Source organism: Paramisgurnus dabryanus, chromosome 5, assembly GCF_030506205.2.
Source record: "Paramisgurnus dabryanus chromosome 5, PD_genome_1.1, whole genome shotgun sequence".
In the NCBI taxonomy this organism is placed as follows: Eukaryota; Metazoa; Chordata; class Actinopteri; order Cypriniformes; family Cobitidae; genus Paramisgurnus; species Paramisgurnus dabryanus.
Genome location: NC_133341.1, coordinates 43,945,538 through 43,962,600, shown reverse-complemented (window position 1 = coordinate 43,962,600; position 17,063 = coordinate 43,945,538). Strand labels below are relative to the sequence as shown.

The window sequence follows — 17,063 nt, the reverse complement described above, 5'->3', positions numbered from 1 at the left end:
TAATGACAAAAATAATATCACATCATCACCTGCTCGGGCCAGAAAAATTATTGCCATCTCTCTGTACTGAGTTGAAATTAGTTTAAGTTATTATGCAATATACACAAAATCCTTCAAAACAACTGTACTGTATATGTGCTGTAAGTGCCCACCTTTACATATGAGTCGCATGGTCTGTACTCTCTTCCCATGAGTGCCCTGGCCTCCAAAACTGTGAAAACATGAAAAAAGTTAGTGATGTTTACAGTAATGTTTTTTAGAGATGCACCGATATATCGGCCAATTATCGGTATCAGCTGATCAAAGCCATTTTTCACACAATCTGCCAATAGTCATGGCACATCGCTAATTTAATGTTCAATATTAATGGTCATTAATATATGAATTAATAACATAAAAAATTATCTTCATATTTTAGTTAATGTAAGTTAATTTCAGTATCAGTATTGGTATCGGCAGATATCAGTCTGAATAATTGCGGAATTATTTTTATATCATGCATCTCTAATATATTTACATTTATGTAGTTGGCAGACGCTTGTATTCAAAATGATGTACGGTGAATTCACGCTATACAATTTTTTCAATATGTATTCACTGGGGGGTTGAACCCATGACCTATGTGTTGCTAATGCAGTATCTACCAACTAAGCTACATGAACATTATAAATGCAAAGTTTTCTGTATAAAATCATTAATGTGCAACCTACGCATCAGAAAGAGCAAACTCTTACACTTCAAAAGTACAAAGGTTACAACTCTTCAAAGACTTATAAAAAATAGTGCTTACTCTGTACATAGAGCAGTCCATTGCCAGGAGTTACTATCAGTTTCAGCTGACCTGTGTTCAGGGGTGGAAAAGCATTGATTTTATACACAAATAAAAAATAATCAGCATAAATATAGAAGAAATTTTTGCTTATTTAATAAAATTATTTAATAGAAACTGTATTTGAGCAATTTCAGCGTTATGGGTGTGGTATTTTCATTTCATTTCAAACTTACATGTAAATGTAATTTTTCAGAGAATGTATTTAACAATATATTGAACCATCAGTTTACATCTTCCTAAACCTCTGATGAGTCCAGACATCAGGAAAAGATCAGTATATACACGTTTCCTATTTTTGATGAGGGAAATGTATTACGGATGTGACAAAAAAGTTTTTGGGCACAACATACTTTGAATTAAAATTCAACCAGAAGCAATAATACCCAACAAATGGAGAAGGGACGGCTCTTCAATGAATGAATAATATTTATTTTATTTAAATTTTTGTTTGCACGTTTATAAGGAAGAAACTACTTAATGGATGTGACATTTCTCTGTTATGGATGTGACAATTCTGAAAGCAGAACTTACCTATGAAAAATTATTTGAACAAATCTTTTAAAACTCACCAAATATTGACATTTGAGATATTAGAAAAATCTAATTTGTAAAAATCCTTGAAAACTCAAACAAAGACCTCGTACTGGTATTTAAGTCACCAAATATTGACATCTGAGATATTAGTGTGGTTAAAACATTTGAATAAAACTTTTTCATGGTACGGTTGACATTTACAATAAAAGTAAAATCTAGCATTAATATTTTAGAGCTTAACATAACATAATTTTTCATGATTGGACTATTTAAATGTTTTCCCAAAATATATAGTATCATTGTACTCAAAAACCAAACACCAGCTGGTCATACCCACTGACTAACATGTGCATTGACGCACAAACATGTCCTCAAACCTATGGCCCCATTGAAGTCAATGTTACATCAAACAGCTGAAACTATGAAATATGCCATCAGCACGCACAACAGATGAGTAAAGATCTGGGCCTGTAAGACTCACCATGAGTTTGTAAAATAAAAGACGATCTCTGCCACTGGCTCAAATCGCTTTGTGTCGCTGTCTGTGCACACTTACAGTCCATACGAGTGTAAAACAGCTAACTTTGTAAAAACACATGAATTAATTCAGATTTGATCGCTCATTTGTAAGCCTAACTGCCACTGCGCACATGTTATCACTGAAGAAAAGAGGACAACAAGAGAAAACAGGCATACATTTCAACCGCCCTTTCATTTTGAATAGCTGATAAGACATGAGGAGCTGTGATTGGTCAGGGAGAGGAGATAAATGGAGTGAAAGGGGGCGTGTGAAGGGAGGCAGCGTGACTCCATCTGCTGTGCAAGCAATAAACAAAACCTGTCACTTGACACTTGTTCTGTACTAAGATAAGTTGCTGGGTTTATCTTATAATGTTTGCAATTGAAAATAATCAAAACAACAAAAAAATATATTTAAATTGTTTTTTTCATGGGAATCAAACCCAAGACCTTCATGTTGCGAACGCATGAAAATAAGTTTTAAAAAGCATTAAAAGCATTTATATAATTCTCATTGTTTCGTTTTTTTGTAATATCTATTGTTCTTTTTGTGACATTAGCAATGCATAAATGTTTTGCTTCACCTTTAAGAAAAATACTTTGACTGAATTGATCATTTGTTGAATTGATATATTAATTTTTAAATATATTATAAATATTAAAAACTATAATAATAAAAAATATTGCACTTTTAATAGTAAGGGGCCCCCTGGTGGTCTGTGAAGGTTTTTACAGTAAACTGTGTACCTTAATGTTACCTTAAAATTGTTAGCTAAATATTTTAGAAGGTAATAATGTTTGTTAAAGTTAATAAAGTTTTATAAACTTTAACATCAATTAACTGTAATCACTTTTTTAGATTGTGTCAGCTGTAAATGTGCAAATTATTTTTTCTTTTGGGTCGGCTCAGATGTGTAAAAGGTAAAAGCCCCTGCTATGACCTAATTTCATGTGAAAAAGGTAACCTCCCTACATGGCCCACCTAAAGAAAAATAAATTAAAATAATTATTAAATAATTAAATATTAAATGATACAATGTAGTGATATTGGTTGGCTTTGTTTTTCTGAAGTTTGATTTCAAAGATTTATCATAAAGTCATGTATTTTACACAATGTCATAAAACTGGGCCCCCCTGCCACTATCTCACACCCCCCCAGTTTGGGAACCACTGCCCTTGAGAAAGATTGTCTTGTTGTGAAAATCACAACACTGCCATCTAGTGGCACACTGTGCACAATATAAAACATTTTTTGATGTAAAATATGGACAAACTCACATTTTCACCATGGTTTTTCTGTAAACAAATTATGTATATATATAATTACAGTATAAATAAAAAATTAAAGGTTCACTGTACTATGTAAGAAATGTCAAATTTCTCAAAATTTCAAAAATTCACTTCAGCAATTTATCAATTTAGTTCACATTTACAACATATTTATAAAAAAGTTTAAAACTATTGAAAACATGCTTACAGTAAGAGATTATGACACAAAGGTCAACAATTTTGCCTGCCATGCCTTATACAATAAACTAATTCAACACAAACCAGTATAATGTATTTTGATGAAATGCTCCAAAGTGACTGACAAAAGCTGTAATGAATTTGACATCTCAGTTACTGTATAATAGCCTGGGAAACAATAAAGCAAATACTATCCAAGTACTAACCATATATGCAATATACTACACAAAAAGCTTGATATGTCTTACCTTTTCCTCTGAAACCAGAAGGGTGAATCTTCCTTCTCTTTTTTGGAGCTGATTCTGAATCAGTCTTGCCTGCGGTTTTGACCACTGCAGCCACTTTAACCTGTGACGTTGAACTCTGTCTCACAGCGTTGCCCCAGTTACTCTCAGTTGGTCTACTGGCAGTGAGGCTGCAGGAATCGCAACATTACAAGATGAACCAAACTGAGAAAATTGTATATTTGAAATGTGACATACAGTATGAGAGTAATTTAACTGTAGACCCCAAATCCAGATATTGTGCTGGGGTCTGGGCAAGTAAGGTCTTCTACATTTTACATTGCATGCATTTGGCAGATGCTTTCATTCAAAAGTGCGTTCAAGGAATACAATTTACCAATCTATGTAAACCCTGGAAAAGCTTATAGTATAGTACTGTATTAATTTAATAGTATATCCTACCTCATTGGGACTGGAAAAGACGGTACCCACCCACGTACAAAGATTTCATACCAGGCCTTGTGCATTCAAGCAACGGCCCTGAGTGACTATTAACTAAGTTAATTAGTTATTTATTATCTAACCTGGATTATACTGTAAGGATCATGTCTTATTCCACTGGTGTGTTTTGTTTTGATATGGTCACGCAACATTAAACAAAAATGTCCCCTTCATTTCCAGTTCTGTCACAAGACACAGAGGTTCCTTACTTTGCCTGTTGACTTTGAGCGAGTGGCCTTTTGTTCCTGACAGATCTGTTGTGTCTCATCCCTCGAACCTCATCTGGGAGACCGGTTCTTTCTCTGCACGGCTTCTTTGATGACGGTCCCTTAGGAAGAGACGGATCCTGTAGCCAAAGGGATTCCCTGTCAAGTCTTTTCCTGAGGACACAGCATGAGGTGTTTATGTGTTTTGCACATTCAATTGTGACTTGAATTTGCAGCATTTTTATCTACTGAATAGAAAAGTTAAATAACTAAGAGCAAAATTTATTTAATCAGGATTCATATATGCACACATGCACTTTTAATGTATTATAATTGGTATGGTTTCATATAATTGGTCTTACATTCTGAATGGTGTTATTTGTTAAAGATGTAATAACATTTGAAGTATTTTTTTAAAGCATGTGTCAATGATTAAGTTCAATTAAGGCTTTGTGGACAAGCTGAAGGGAATAACATCTGACAGCACAGCAGGACGTCCGGAGCTAACAGGGTCACAGTTCGCTCAGACCAAAACCACATCTTTATTTCTTGTAAAAAAATCTAATTCATATTTAGATACATATGTATGTTGTTCAAATTATCAAGACACTTTGGTTGTTAAATAAACATGTTCACCCGGATGAACAATGAGCTCATATATCCACTAAATAAAAACAGTTATTTTAACCTTTTTTTCTGAGAAAATGAATGGAATGCAGCTTGGTTTCACTTCAAGATTCAACTTGTTTTTTTTAAATAGGATAGGTTGCTTTAAAATGCAATGACATTTACACAGTCCGAGGAGCAGCATTAAAGGAAAACACCACCTTTTTTCAATATTTTACTATGTTCTTACCTCAACTTAGACAAATTAATACATACCTATCTTTTTCAATGCGTGCGCTTAATCTTTAAACAGCGCACAGTGGCACAAAATAAAACGTTGCGATTTTTTAAGCAGATAAAAAATGAGAACTACGTGCTCTTCCGCCATACAATATAGTTCTGATTTTTTATCCGCTTAATAAATTGCCACGTTTTATTTTGCATACTCGCGTAACTACTCACGTAACAGTCTTTAAATAGGCCAAACATGGAAGGGTTTGGTTGCTTCTAAATTCATCCCTGTTTGGATCCTAAGGAATGAATGGGGCTAGGCTAAATGCTAACACATTCATGAAGCGCTGTCCAAAGATTAAGTGCACGCATTGAAAAAACACATGTATGTAATAATTGTTCTAAGTTTAGGTAAGAACACAGTAACATATTGGAAAATGGTGGTGTTTTCCTTTAAGTGTCCAAATATTGAATATTATGTTCTCTTGCAATTACATGCACAGTGTAGGCAAGCTTTACCGTTTATACCTTAATCACATAAAAAAGCTTTTTAATTTATGTGGTAATCAAATACACATTTAAAAAATTTTTTACAATTGATCATGTGCACAATTTAAAAAAAACTTTACTATGTTATCTTGCAATTACATACACGGTGTAATTTTTTTTAAATGTATTTTGTAATTACATGCAAAGTGTAAAAAGCTTGGCTATTTTATCCGGTAATCAAATTCACAGAGTGAAAAAGCTTTTTAATTAAAAAAAAAAAACATTACTATTTATCCTGTAATTACATACACACAGTAAAAAAGCTTTACAATGCATTTTGTAATCACAAACAAGTGCACTTTACTGTTTTATCCTGTAATCACATGCACAGTTCAATAAAGCTTTACAACTTTATCCAGCTTTACATCTTTATCCTCTAATCATGGCACGAGCGCTTCAGTGATCACAGGGACGCGATCTTATGAATTAACCCCAAAACAACCGCTTACTTCGGGATATATTGTTAAAACCAACCTCTGTTACAGTACTAAAGATTCCCAAAACATCTGTTTTTCCTAACCCGAGGGGTCTGGTATTTCTGGAGTATGTTGCAAGATTTTAATTAAGAAGAAAAGTTTGTTTATCGTCACCTCATACACTGAGGTGATCTTAAACTATATCCACGATTTTACACTGGAGCCCAATTCTATATTATTATATTTATAGAGATCCGTAAGTTAAACTGTTAACAGTTAACGTTATACTGGAAAAGCCACAGTTGAGTGGAGATGTTAGGAGGCGTTTCCACACGAACACGCACAGTCGAGGTCGTTTACGCTTACCTTTCTCGGATATCCATATATTTTGCATTTTGTCTTGCATAGTCCATCTCTTTAAACACAAATGTGTCCTAGTTTATTTTTGTATGAGAGTCCGAGAGGTCCAGATGTGCCGCCGCAAAAATTCAAACTAAAGAAACTCCCACCATCGCTCTCTCTGAGAGGAAAATTGTGTTGTTCGACGACTGGCGGCGCTGCACAGACAACAAGCGTAATGGCATAAAGGTATCGCGAGATGTATGCGCTCGACTCGTTCTCGCGGTGCTTTGATGTCATACGCAGATTGGTCTGCGCATTACTGCGTGAAGTCGTACACACCGAAATATTTGCGCTGAGACAGATGGGGCTCTATGGATGTTTCCACCAATCAGAGTGCCGCATTTTAAACGCGAAACGTTTTTTTATTTTTTACAAAACTTTGAGAAGTCCAGACCATGAGGGAGTAACTAATCTATTGAAATATATTTTATATAGATTTCATTATATAAAGTTTTCCATTCAGTGTCATTATTCAATATATTTTATGTCGACAGAAAAACATTTCACAGAAAAAAACTGGAACATGGGATGTATTCATGACACTTTTTAAAAGTCATAGAAAAGAAAACACCACATAAAGTCTTTAATTAAAAAATATACATAATTCCTTAATTGTAAGAGTGATTACAAGTGTGTTAAAATTGATTCAAAAAATTTTTTCCTATGTGTGCATCCATGTGGTTATAGTTCAGCATCTGATATCAAAGAGCTTTCCTTCTTATGGCCCCTAACTAACAACTGGTAACTCACAGAGGACCGGATAATATACTTCCAGCAGATTCTTCCTACTTTAACTACCAAGACATTACTGTTGGTGTCCTGAAAGAATGAACAGTTGTTTGTCTTTCTTCAGGGTGAGCAAACTATTTATTTTGTATTTCCGTTCGGGCATATTTCAGTGCATTTTCTGTCTCCTTCCTAGAACCTTTACTTTTGTGAGTGTAGATATAAATAAATTAAAACCTAATTTTATCATCTTCCAGTAAGTAAAGCAAAGTGTGATTTTGCAATATACTGAAGATCCAGACAGTGATTTACAGTACAGTAACGGTCCTACACAATAATGTGACACCCCAGAAAGCAGTAACAAAAGAAGGGGTGTCGCTAAACAAAGACATAACGACAAAAGGGACGTGCCCCATTATAATGTGAGAACACTTTTACAGTCATTTGGGATAAACCCTTTCCATATTAGTGACTGTTTACACAAATCTAAATATGGGGATGGATCTCGCAAAAATAAATATTTTATTTTAGTAAATGTAAATTGCAAAGTCATTGTCATATCAATGTTAACTGCCAAATTATATAGTTTATGGCAAAAAATTTAATTGTTAATCCAATAATGTGCTTAATTAAGGGAAAGTATTAACTGTTATAAATACTTATAAATATTATAATGTTCCCGTATAGGTCAGAGCATTGCATTAACAGCACAAAGGGTCATAAGTTCCAAGCGAACACACACTGATAAAAAATAAACTTGTAATGCACAGCAAGTTGCTTTGGATAAAAGAGTCTGCCAAAATGCATAAATGTTTACAATATTTATACAAAAAAAGAGGAAATGATACTTTAACTCGTATACAATATTGCAAACCTCCCCCCTGTTTTGTATTGAGAAAACAACTACATTATGTAACATTGACTCACTTAACATATATAAAGGCACACAGTGTGAAACAGGCACAACACTTTAGAATCTGATTGTCCAAACATCTGACTTCAGTATGGAGTGTGAAGGTGAATACATGCTACAGTGTGACTGCTGCTTTACCTTAGAGGGCTTTAGATCTATTTATTCATTATCAATTCATATCAGTATACAGCAAAATACACGAAACAACAGTTGAGTGCCCTGAATTATATTTGGAACAGTAAACATTTTTTGCAGGGGATGGCGGCGGCTATAGTGAATATTTATATTTTGTTTGTTGGTAACCCTATTTACCATGACTTTCTGGATGTATTTTTAAAAGCTTTTTCAAACCAAACAGGAAATCTGTAGTTTTTGAAGTATCTGCAGTCTACATCAAACACTAGGCTTGTTCATTGGTAATTTGGGAATTCCTGTTCTAATTCCCTAATTGTTCCTCATTTAAATGAGCTATTCTTGAACTTTTGAATGGGCCAGAGATTTCAAGAAGATTCTTACTCTCTAAGAAATAAGAGTTGTTTCATGTCCATATTTGATCCACGATTGGATATTTGATCCACGATTGGATATCTGATCCACAATTGGATCAAATATGCACATTTTCAAGGTTAATTTAAACCAATTGGGTTTGTCCACATCCCTGCATTTTTAGACTTGTTTTACACTGTAAAAAATCTTTGCCGCCTTATATTTTTGTTGAATCAACTCAGATTTACAAGTTCTGACTTTTTTCAAAACAATAATAACTCATTGTAACAACTCATCTCAAGATAAATACTAAGTTAAAATGACAGTAAAGGCTAACATTATACAAACAAAATGTAATGCATCACTGCATCTAATTAAATCAAAAATGAAAATGTGAATTATAAAATCAAGTTGAAATGGTTTAACTTAATTTTTTAAGTTAAAGTAACAAATGTTGATTCGACAAAAATTTTGCATATTTTTTAATTGTAGAATGGACCGGGGCCAATATTTCACTTTTTATTTGGCGAATATTTCTTACAATATTAATATTTTTTTAATTATAATATTTTTAAATCTAAGCAACACAAGCTCTTTAACATTTCCAAACACTCTAAAAACAAACGGTGCTATATAGCACCAAAAGTGGTTCTTTGCTTGTAATCATAGAAGAACAATTTATAGTGCCATATAGCACCGGTGAAGCACCAGTGAAGCATCTGTATAGAACCATATAGTGCGAACCATATGTGGTGCTATATGGCCCCTATTTGGTTCTACACAGGTGCTTCACTGGTGCTATATGGCACTAAAAACGGTTCTTCTATGATTACGAGCACTTTTGGTGCTATATAGCACCGTTTGTTTTTAGAGTGTTATTGCCCACACTCTCAAAAAAAAAAAGTATAAGAAGGTACAATGGGGTGATACCTTTTAAAAAATATACTTTTGTACCTCAAAGGTGCATACCAATTCCTCAAAGGTTCATATTTGTACCAAAATGGTACATATTAGGACCTTTTTTAAAGGTACCCAAACAGGGAGAGCTCTTGAAGTAAACATTTTGTGACAAACATGCCCCCATAGCCCCTTTATTATGCTGTGTTGGACTGTTGCCTAAATGCCAAAATGTGCTATTTAAATTTTTGTTTGGAAGAAGAATTTTATGCATAATTTTTTTACACAATTTAACATTTTAAAAATTAAATTCATAACAGTTTGTAATAAACATACGTGTTCCTGCAGCTCAACTGGCTGAGCATTACATTAGCAATGGAAGCAGGGTTAAATCCCAGATACAGAATAAAAATGTATTGCACTATATGGATAAAATGTGACCTTGGACCACAAAACCTGTCCTAAGGGTCGCTTTTTTGAAATTGAGATTTATACATCATTAGAAAGCTGAATAAAAAAGCTTTCCTTTGATTTATGGTTTGTTAGGATAGGACAACATTTGGCTGAGATGCTGTGAAATTCTGAAATCTGAGTGCAAAAAAATCTAAATATTGAGAAAATCACCTTTAACCCTCTGGGGTCTAAGGGGTTTTTAGGGCCCTGGGGAAGTTTTGACATGCACTGACATTTGTGCTTTTTTCAGTTGCTTGAAAACCTATTAATGGCAAAAGTCTCATAACACCGTGTTCATCACAAACTGGGCTACAATATCATATAATCAACATGTATGTACATGTTTGTATTTTTGAGAGAAAAATGTTTATGCGTGGTTTTTGAAAAAGCTAAATTTTTAAGTCCAAATGAAGTCCTTAGCTACACATATTACAAATGATAAATACATGTTTTATATATATTTACAGTAGAAACATTTTTGGCATTGAAAAATAATAATTTTGACCCATACAATGTATGGTTGGCTATTGCTACAAATATACCTGTGCTGCTTATGACTGGTTTATAACATATAACTTATAAAATAATTGCATTATTAATGTTTAGAAAACTTAGAAGACACAAATTCACACTTTTTCTTATATTTTTCAAAATTCATTTTAAAGATAAAAATTAATGTGAAATCACATTGATGCTCATTGATGCTCCTAATCTCATCATTATATTAAGACTTGATGTTGAATTTCAGACAGGGTCACATATTATAAAATACTGCATATATATAGTAGGCCTACATATAAAAACAACAATAACAAAACACACAGACTCTATCTCTAGGATTTTATCTTTCACACAGACACTTTAATTTCATCACAACGCATTGGCCAGTTTATGACACCAGACCACAATAAGATACAGATGATAGCAGTAAGATTCACATTCACCCTTTCCATATATAGTGGAGATTTGGTAATGCCCGCAGACCCCTCCATATATGTATATACACACACGTACAAACCATATAGGCTACTTATATTTTTGCAACCAGTACAATACTTAGTAAATGTACATGTTGACACAAAGCAACAAAAGCACAAATCCCAGAGTTGCACAATAAATATACATCGACACATTAATTTCCAGCCGCAATATTTACTCTTAAACTTGTGTTGGGGTTTAAAAGATGCTCGGATATATTCATCAATAACATGTTTTACCCCAGACAGATTCATTTTAATATTATTCGACTCTTCCTTTTGGTCAACAAATAAATAAATAAACCGCCCAAAAGTCTTTTACTTGCAGGTAAACATCCTGGCACTTTCTCCTCCATACCAAACATGTAATATATATCCTTATGTACAGTGCATTTCAATCAAACATTTCTTATTTGTTTGGGAAATACAAAGGCTTCTAAGTGAACAGACACTGGACGAAACAAACATTCTGGTTTGAAAACTCAATTTTTTCCAATAGAGTACATTCACACACAATATCACGTAACAAGTTTTAACTACCAGGGGTTTCACTTCTGTGCATCCACTGTCCTGTAGTATTGGTGAAGAGACAGATACAGTACATACTGTTAGTTTATATACGGCATATACACCTCGAGTGAAAAATTAATATATATTATGTTGACATTGTCTAGTGTGTAAACACGAACACCACACAGTATCTTCAGTATAATAAACATTGCAGTGACAAATATTGACACTGGGCATATCATACAGGGATTAGAGTGTGGTATGAACAAACCAACAAAGCCCTTCTGTATTTCCACACTTCAGCCATCGTTTTTGCTGCTACAGTAGATACGCAGCGATCCCGAGGCTCGTGGTCAAACCCACCAAGTCAGAGAGAGAGAGAGAGAGAGAGAGAGAGAGAGAGAGAGAGAGAGAGAGAGAGAGAGAGAGAGAGAGAAATACTAATAGAGGTGAAAGAGGGGAGGGTTGGCTTTAAGAGTCGAACGAAGATTGTTGACCCTCGCTGTGAGACGGACTTCCTTTGCTCGGACGGCTAGAAGACACAAAGCATAAGAGCAAATATAGCACGAAGGAGAGAGATCTTTGGGAATTAAAAAAATTGAGGAACAAGTGTGAATAGGTCAACATGCTTTTACACTTTATACATCTAATTTAAACAATTGTGTCACATAATGTAAATCATTACTGTAAAGCTACACTCTGAAAATGCTGGGTTGTTTTTAACCCAAAAATTGTTATTGGGTAATTTTGTGTTCTGTCCAATATTTACCCGACATAGGATGAATTAAAGCCAGCGTTGGGTCAAAACGAGCCCCAGCACATTGGGTTGTATTTGGGTTGTTAAAAAAAATTCTGGGTTAATTCAAGCCAACAGCTGTTTGACCGTATTCAACCCAACGTTGGGTCACAAAGGGAGCCCGTTGGGTTGCATTTGAACCTAAGCTGGGTTGTTTCAACCCAAATGCTGGGTTGTTTTAATCCATTGTTGGGTCAAATATAAAATTTTCTGGGTTAATTTAAGCCAACAGCTGTTCGACAGTATTCAACCCAACGTTGGGTCAAAAAGGGACGAGGTCCAGCCCGTTGGGTTGTATTTTAACCTAAGCTGGGTGGGTTGTTTATTTAACCCATTGTTGGGGCAAATATAACATTTTCTGGGTTAATTTAAGCCATCAGCTGTTCGACCGTATTCAACCCAACGTTGGTTCAAAAAGGGACGAGGTCCAGCCCATTGGGTTGTATTTTAACCTAAGCTGGGTGGGTTGTTTATTTAACCCATTGTTGGGGCAAATATAAAATTTTCTGGGTTAATTTAAGCCAACAGCTGTTCGACCGTATTCAACCCAACGTTGGGTCAAAAAGGGACGAGGTCCAGCCCATTGGGTTGTATTTTAACCTAAGCTGGGTTGTTTTAACCCATTGTTGGGTCAAATATAATATTTTCTGGGTTAATTTAAGACAACAGCTGTTCGACCGTATTCAACCCAACGTTGGGTTACAAAGAGAGCCCATTGGGTTGTATTTGAACCTAAGCTGGGTTGTTTCAACCCAAATGCTGGGTTGTTTTAATCCATTGTTGGGTCAAATATAAAATTTTCTGGGTTAATTTAAGCCAACAGCTGTTCGACCGTATTCAACCCAACGTTGGGTCACAAAGGGAGCCCGTTGGGTTGTATTTGAACCTAAGCTGGGTTGTTTCAACCCAAATGCTGGGTTGTTTTAATCCATTGTTGGGTCAAACATAACATTTTCTGGGTTAATTTAAGCCAACAGCTGTTTGACCGTATTCAACCCAATGTTGGGTCAAAAAGGGACGAGTCCCAGCCCTTTGGGTTGTATTTTAACCTAAGGTGGGTGGGTTGTTTATTTAACCCATTGTTGGGTCAAATATAAAATTTTCTGGGTTAATTTAAGCCAACAGCTAGGTTTGACCGTATTCAACCCCACGTTGGATCAAAAAGAGAGCCCGTTGGGTTGTATTTGAACAAGAAAAATTTATAAAAAGTACAAATGTTGGATTATTTTTAACTGTAATTTTACCTATGCTGGTTGTTTCAACCCCAAATGGGTCAAATATAAAGATTTTCTGGGTTTATTTAAGCCAACAGCTAGGTTCGACCGTTTTTGACCCAACGTTGGAGAGTGTACTTAAGGATCACCAAATTAAAATGTTAAAATATTAATCAGATTTTTTGGTGATTAACAAATTAATTCAAGAAATAAAACAACAAATATAAGTATACTCTAAAAAATGCTGGGTTATTTATGCCAACCCATTATTGGGTCAAAAAGGGACAAACCCAATCCACTGGGTTGTAATTTAACCTATGCTTGGATATTTCAGCCCAGATAGCGAAGTTGTTTTAACCCATCGGTTGAGTTTGTCCACTTCACACCCAAGGCTGGTTTGAAAAGAACCCAGCATTTTTAGAGTGTACTCAAGGCCCGATCAAAAAATTTTAATACAATGTTAAAATATAAATCAGATTTGTAATTTTGTCTTGTTGGTTATTAACTAAATTATTAAATTACTAAAAAAATAAATCAACAAAATATAAGTACATTCTAAAAAATGCTGGGTTATTTTTTTAACCCAGCGCTGGGTCTAAAAGAGATGAACCCAACCCGCTGGGATGTAATTTAATGCTGGGTTGTTTCAACCTGGTCAAATATAAATATTTTCTATGTTAATTTAACCCATCGGCTTGGGTTGTGCCATTTTGACCCAACGCTAAGTGGAAAATAACCCAGCATTTTTATTAGGTACAATAATTAGGTTCAATTAACACAAAATAAAAATTGACATTACGTACATGTAACACATATGATGTTCTTTTTTTCCGCTGAACACAAAAGCTGATATTGTTAAAGAATATCAAAGCCACTTTTTACCATATAAGAAAAATAAATAAAAAGTACAAATGCTGGGTTATTTTTAACTGCTGGCTGTTTCAACTCAAAATGCTGGTTTGTTTTAACCCATTGTTGGGTCAAACCAATTTTCTGGGTTTGTCCCATTTTGACCCAACGTTTGGTTGAAAATAACCCAGCATTTAAGAACATAGAAGAAATAAAATGTATCCTACAGTAAAATTATATTCTTCATGGTCTTCATGAGTCATACAATAGCTTGAATTCATTATTATGGAAATCAATGGTCAGGATATTCTTTAAAAATTCACCTTCTTGTTCCATGTAAAAAAGCTCATATCGGTTTGAAATAACACGAGGGTAAATAGTGGCAATATTATTTCTTCTAGATCAAGTCATGCTCCACAAAGAGTTTAAACCAATTCACATAGTGCAATATAAAGATCAAATGGCAGTTCAACAAAGCAATGTAGGGTGTGTGAACAAAACAGGACTTAAAGGGATATTTTGTCATCAAAATTCTGTCATCATTTACTTTTTTCTAAACATGTATGAGTTTTTTATTTAGATGAACACAAAAGATAGATATTTTGATAAATGATGGTAAGCACAAAGCTCCCATAACCACTGACTTCCATAGTAAGAAAAAAATATTATGTAAGTAGTATTGTGATAAATAATAAAAAAATATATTTTGATAAATGATGGTAGGCACACAGTTAACGGTGCCCTTTGAATTCCATCGTAATTGTTTTTCCTACTATGGAAGCCAATGGTTACCATCAGCTGTGTGCTTACCATCATTTATCAAAATATCTTCTTTTGTGTTCATCAGAAAAAAATATACTCATACAGGTTTAAAACAACATGTGGGTGAATTATCCCTTTAAAGTAAGAGTGAATGAATGACTATTCTACTACACTCTTAAAAATAAAAGTGCTTCAAGAAGAACCTTTTATGTTTAAATGGTTCTTTAAAGCCCCACATCTGAAGAACCTTTCTGTTTCAAAAAATGTATTTTTTTTTCAAATGATAAATTCAATTTTGATTGCTTATTTGAGGAACCAAAAGGTTCTTCTATGGCATCTTTGTGAAGAACCTTTTAAGCACCTTTTTTTAAGAGTGTATATACAATATCTTTTTATAATAAATACATGCAGGTCACTTGTAAAGAAGAACTAATGAACCATCCAATGGCGGTTAAGGCTTAGATGTACAGTAGTAAAGGCCAATGTCATCATCTAGCATTCATGTGCATACATGTTGAAGCGAACAGTGAAAATAGGCTGGTTTACATCGACAATCCCTGTGCATTTTATAATGTTCTTCATTCTAAAATACAAAGCATTTACGCTGGTAAAATAAATACAGTGGCACCATATCTGAGAGTATTTAGGTCAATTGATTATATTTCTGTAATTTAAAATAAAGATGTATCTGATGTCCATTCTTCATGTACAATATATTTGAGGAAAAGAAACATACACTTTCAAGTAAACGTGATAATGTATATGGACTTTTTGTGTATTGTTTGTTGTGTGTGTGTGTTTGTGTCAGTAGAGGGCAGTGGTTGTCTCTGCCCCGTTGATTTCCAGTGTCAACGCTCAGTGAATGAGTCTCTGTTGGATCTGGTTGGGGAGGCTGGAGCTCTCCGACTTCAAAGATGACAACAGACAGATTGATGGATGCATACAGATGAACATCGGGACAGACAGACAACAGGAGGAAAGACAAACAATTAGGAACAACACAAAAAAACTGTCCGTGAACAACATAAAGACATACTGTATGCAGTCGCTATGAACATTAAACATATACTGTATGAAAGACATAGTGACTTTGATATACAATAGGCTTTATGCCCAGCTGCACTACTTCCTGAACTTCAGCCAGCTCCTTGTTTCCTGTCTGCCATTATTGGACAAACTGATTAATCCAGGTGTGTCTGATTATTGTTGTTGTGACCACTGAGGTCAGGCACACATGGATTAATCAGTTTGTCCAATAATGGCAGACAGGAAACAAGGAGCTGGCTGAAGTTCAGGAAGAAGTGCAGCTGGGCATAAAGCCTATTCACAGTCTGCATGGCTGTTTATAGGAGGGTCTTTAGATTCATATTAAATGTTAAATATTAAATATAAAAATGTGGTGTAACACAAGCATGCTAGATGAATTCATCAAAACAGTTATGGGACAACAAACATATTAGACACAAACGTCTGATTTGGAAGATTGGGATAAAAAAAGTACATTTAAAGCTTATTCAAACTAATAATACAGCTGATGTATGTTATTTATTGCTATATATAAGCAACCTAGCATCACTTTAATGATAATGGAAGTGTAGTAGACGGTAGATGACCAGCAGGTGCAGGTGTGAATACATTTAAAGATGAAATCATGCAAAAGAGGGAGTGATGTCACACAAGGACAATATGCGTCAGACGTACCATTTGCGTAAATCCTCATTGGTCACTGATAGAAATTCTGAAAGAATAACCGGAATCATTGTGGTGGGGGGAAAACATGGATCGTTAACCTTTGTTAACTGTTTGTTTCTCTAGAATTATTAAATGTATCTTTTCCTCCCAAACACATCATGAGAGAATGATCTCACAAAGCTGATGCCTTGACATTTTTTATATATCGGGCCGCAAAAAACACTTAAGAGATATGAAGAGGAATTCATATAGAATATATGAATTTCATTGTGTTAGATGTAAATAAAATATATAAAATAAA

At 34.4% G+C, this 17,063-nt stretch overlaps 2 protein-coding genes across 3 annotated transcripts in view; both read right to left on the bottom strand.

The window, feature by feature from the left end:
• Positions 1–6,579, bottom strand: part of rgs3b (regulator of G protein signaling 3b) — a 46,070-nt gene extending 39,491 nt beyond the window's left edge. The window contains exons 1-5 of one of the 2 annotated variants that reach the window (XM_065284289.2): positions 6,452–6,579; positions 4,287–4,457; positions 3,601–3,767; positions 791–841; positions 153–211 (exon numbers count right to left, since the gene is read on the bottom strand). In XM_065284289.2, coding sequence (XP_065140361.1) covers positions 153–211; positions 791–841; positions 3,601–3,767; positions 4,287–4,457; positions 6,452–6,498 — 495 coding nt within the window. In that variant the 5' untranslated portion in view covers positions 6,499–6,579. Of the gene's footprint in view, positions 1–152; positions 212–790; positions 842–1,847; positions 1,999–3,600; positions 3,768–4,286; positions 4,458–6,451 lie in introns of those variants that run through there. The other variant, XM_065284290.2, reaches the window with a different exon arrangement.
• A 4,228-nt stretch (positions 6,580–10,807) lies between these two features.
• dnm1b (dynamin 1b) overlaps positions 10,808–17,063 on the bottom strand; it is a 48,289-nt gene continuing 42,033 nt past the window's right edge. Inside the window, exon 23 of the mRNA XM_065284288.2 lies at positions 10,808–11,981. Coding sequence (XP_065140360.1) covers positions 11,921–11,981 — 61 coding nt within the window. The 3' untranslated portion in view covers positions 10,808–11,920. The remainder of the gene's footprint in view (positions 11,982–17,063) is intronic.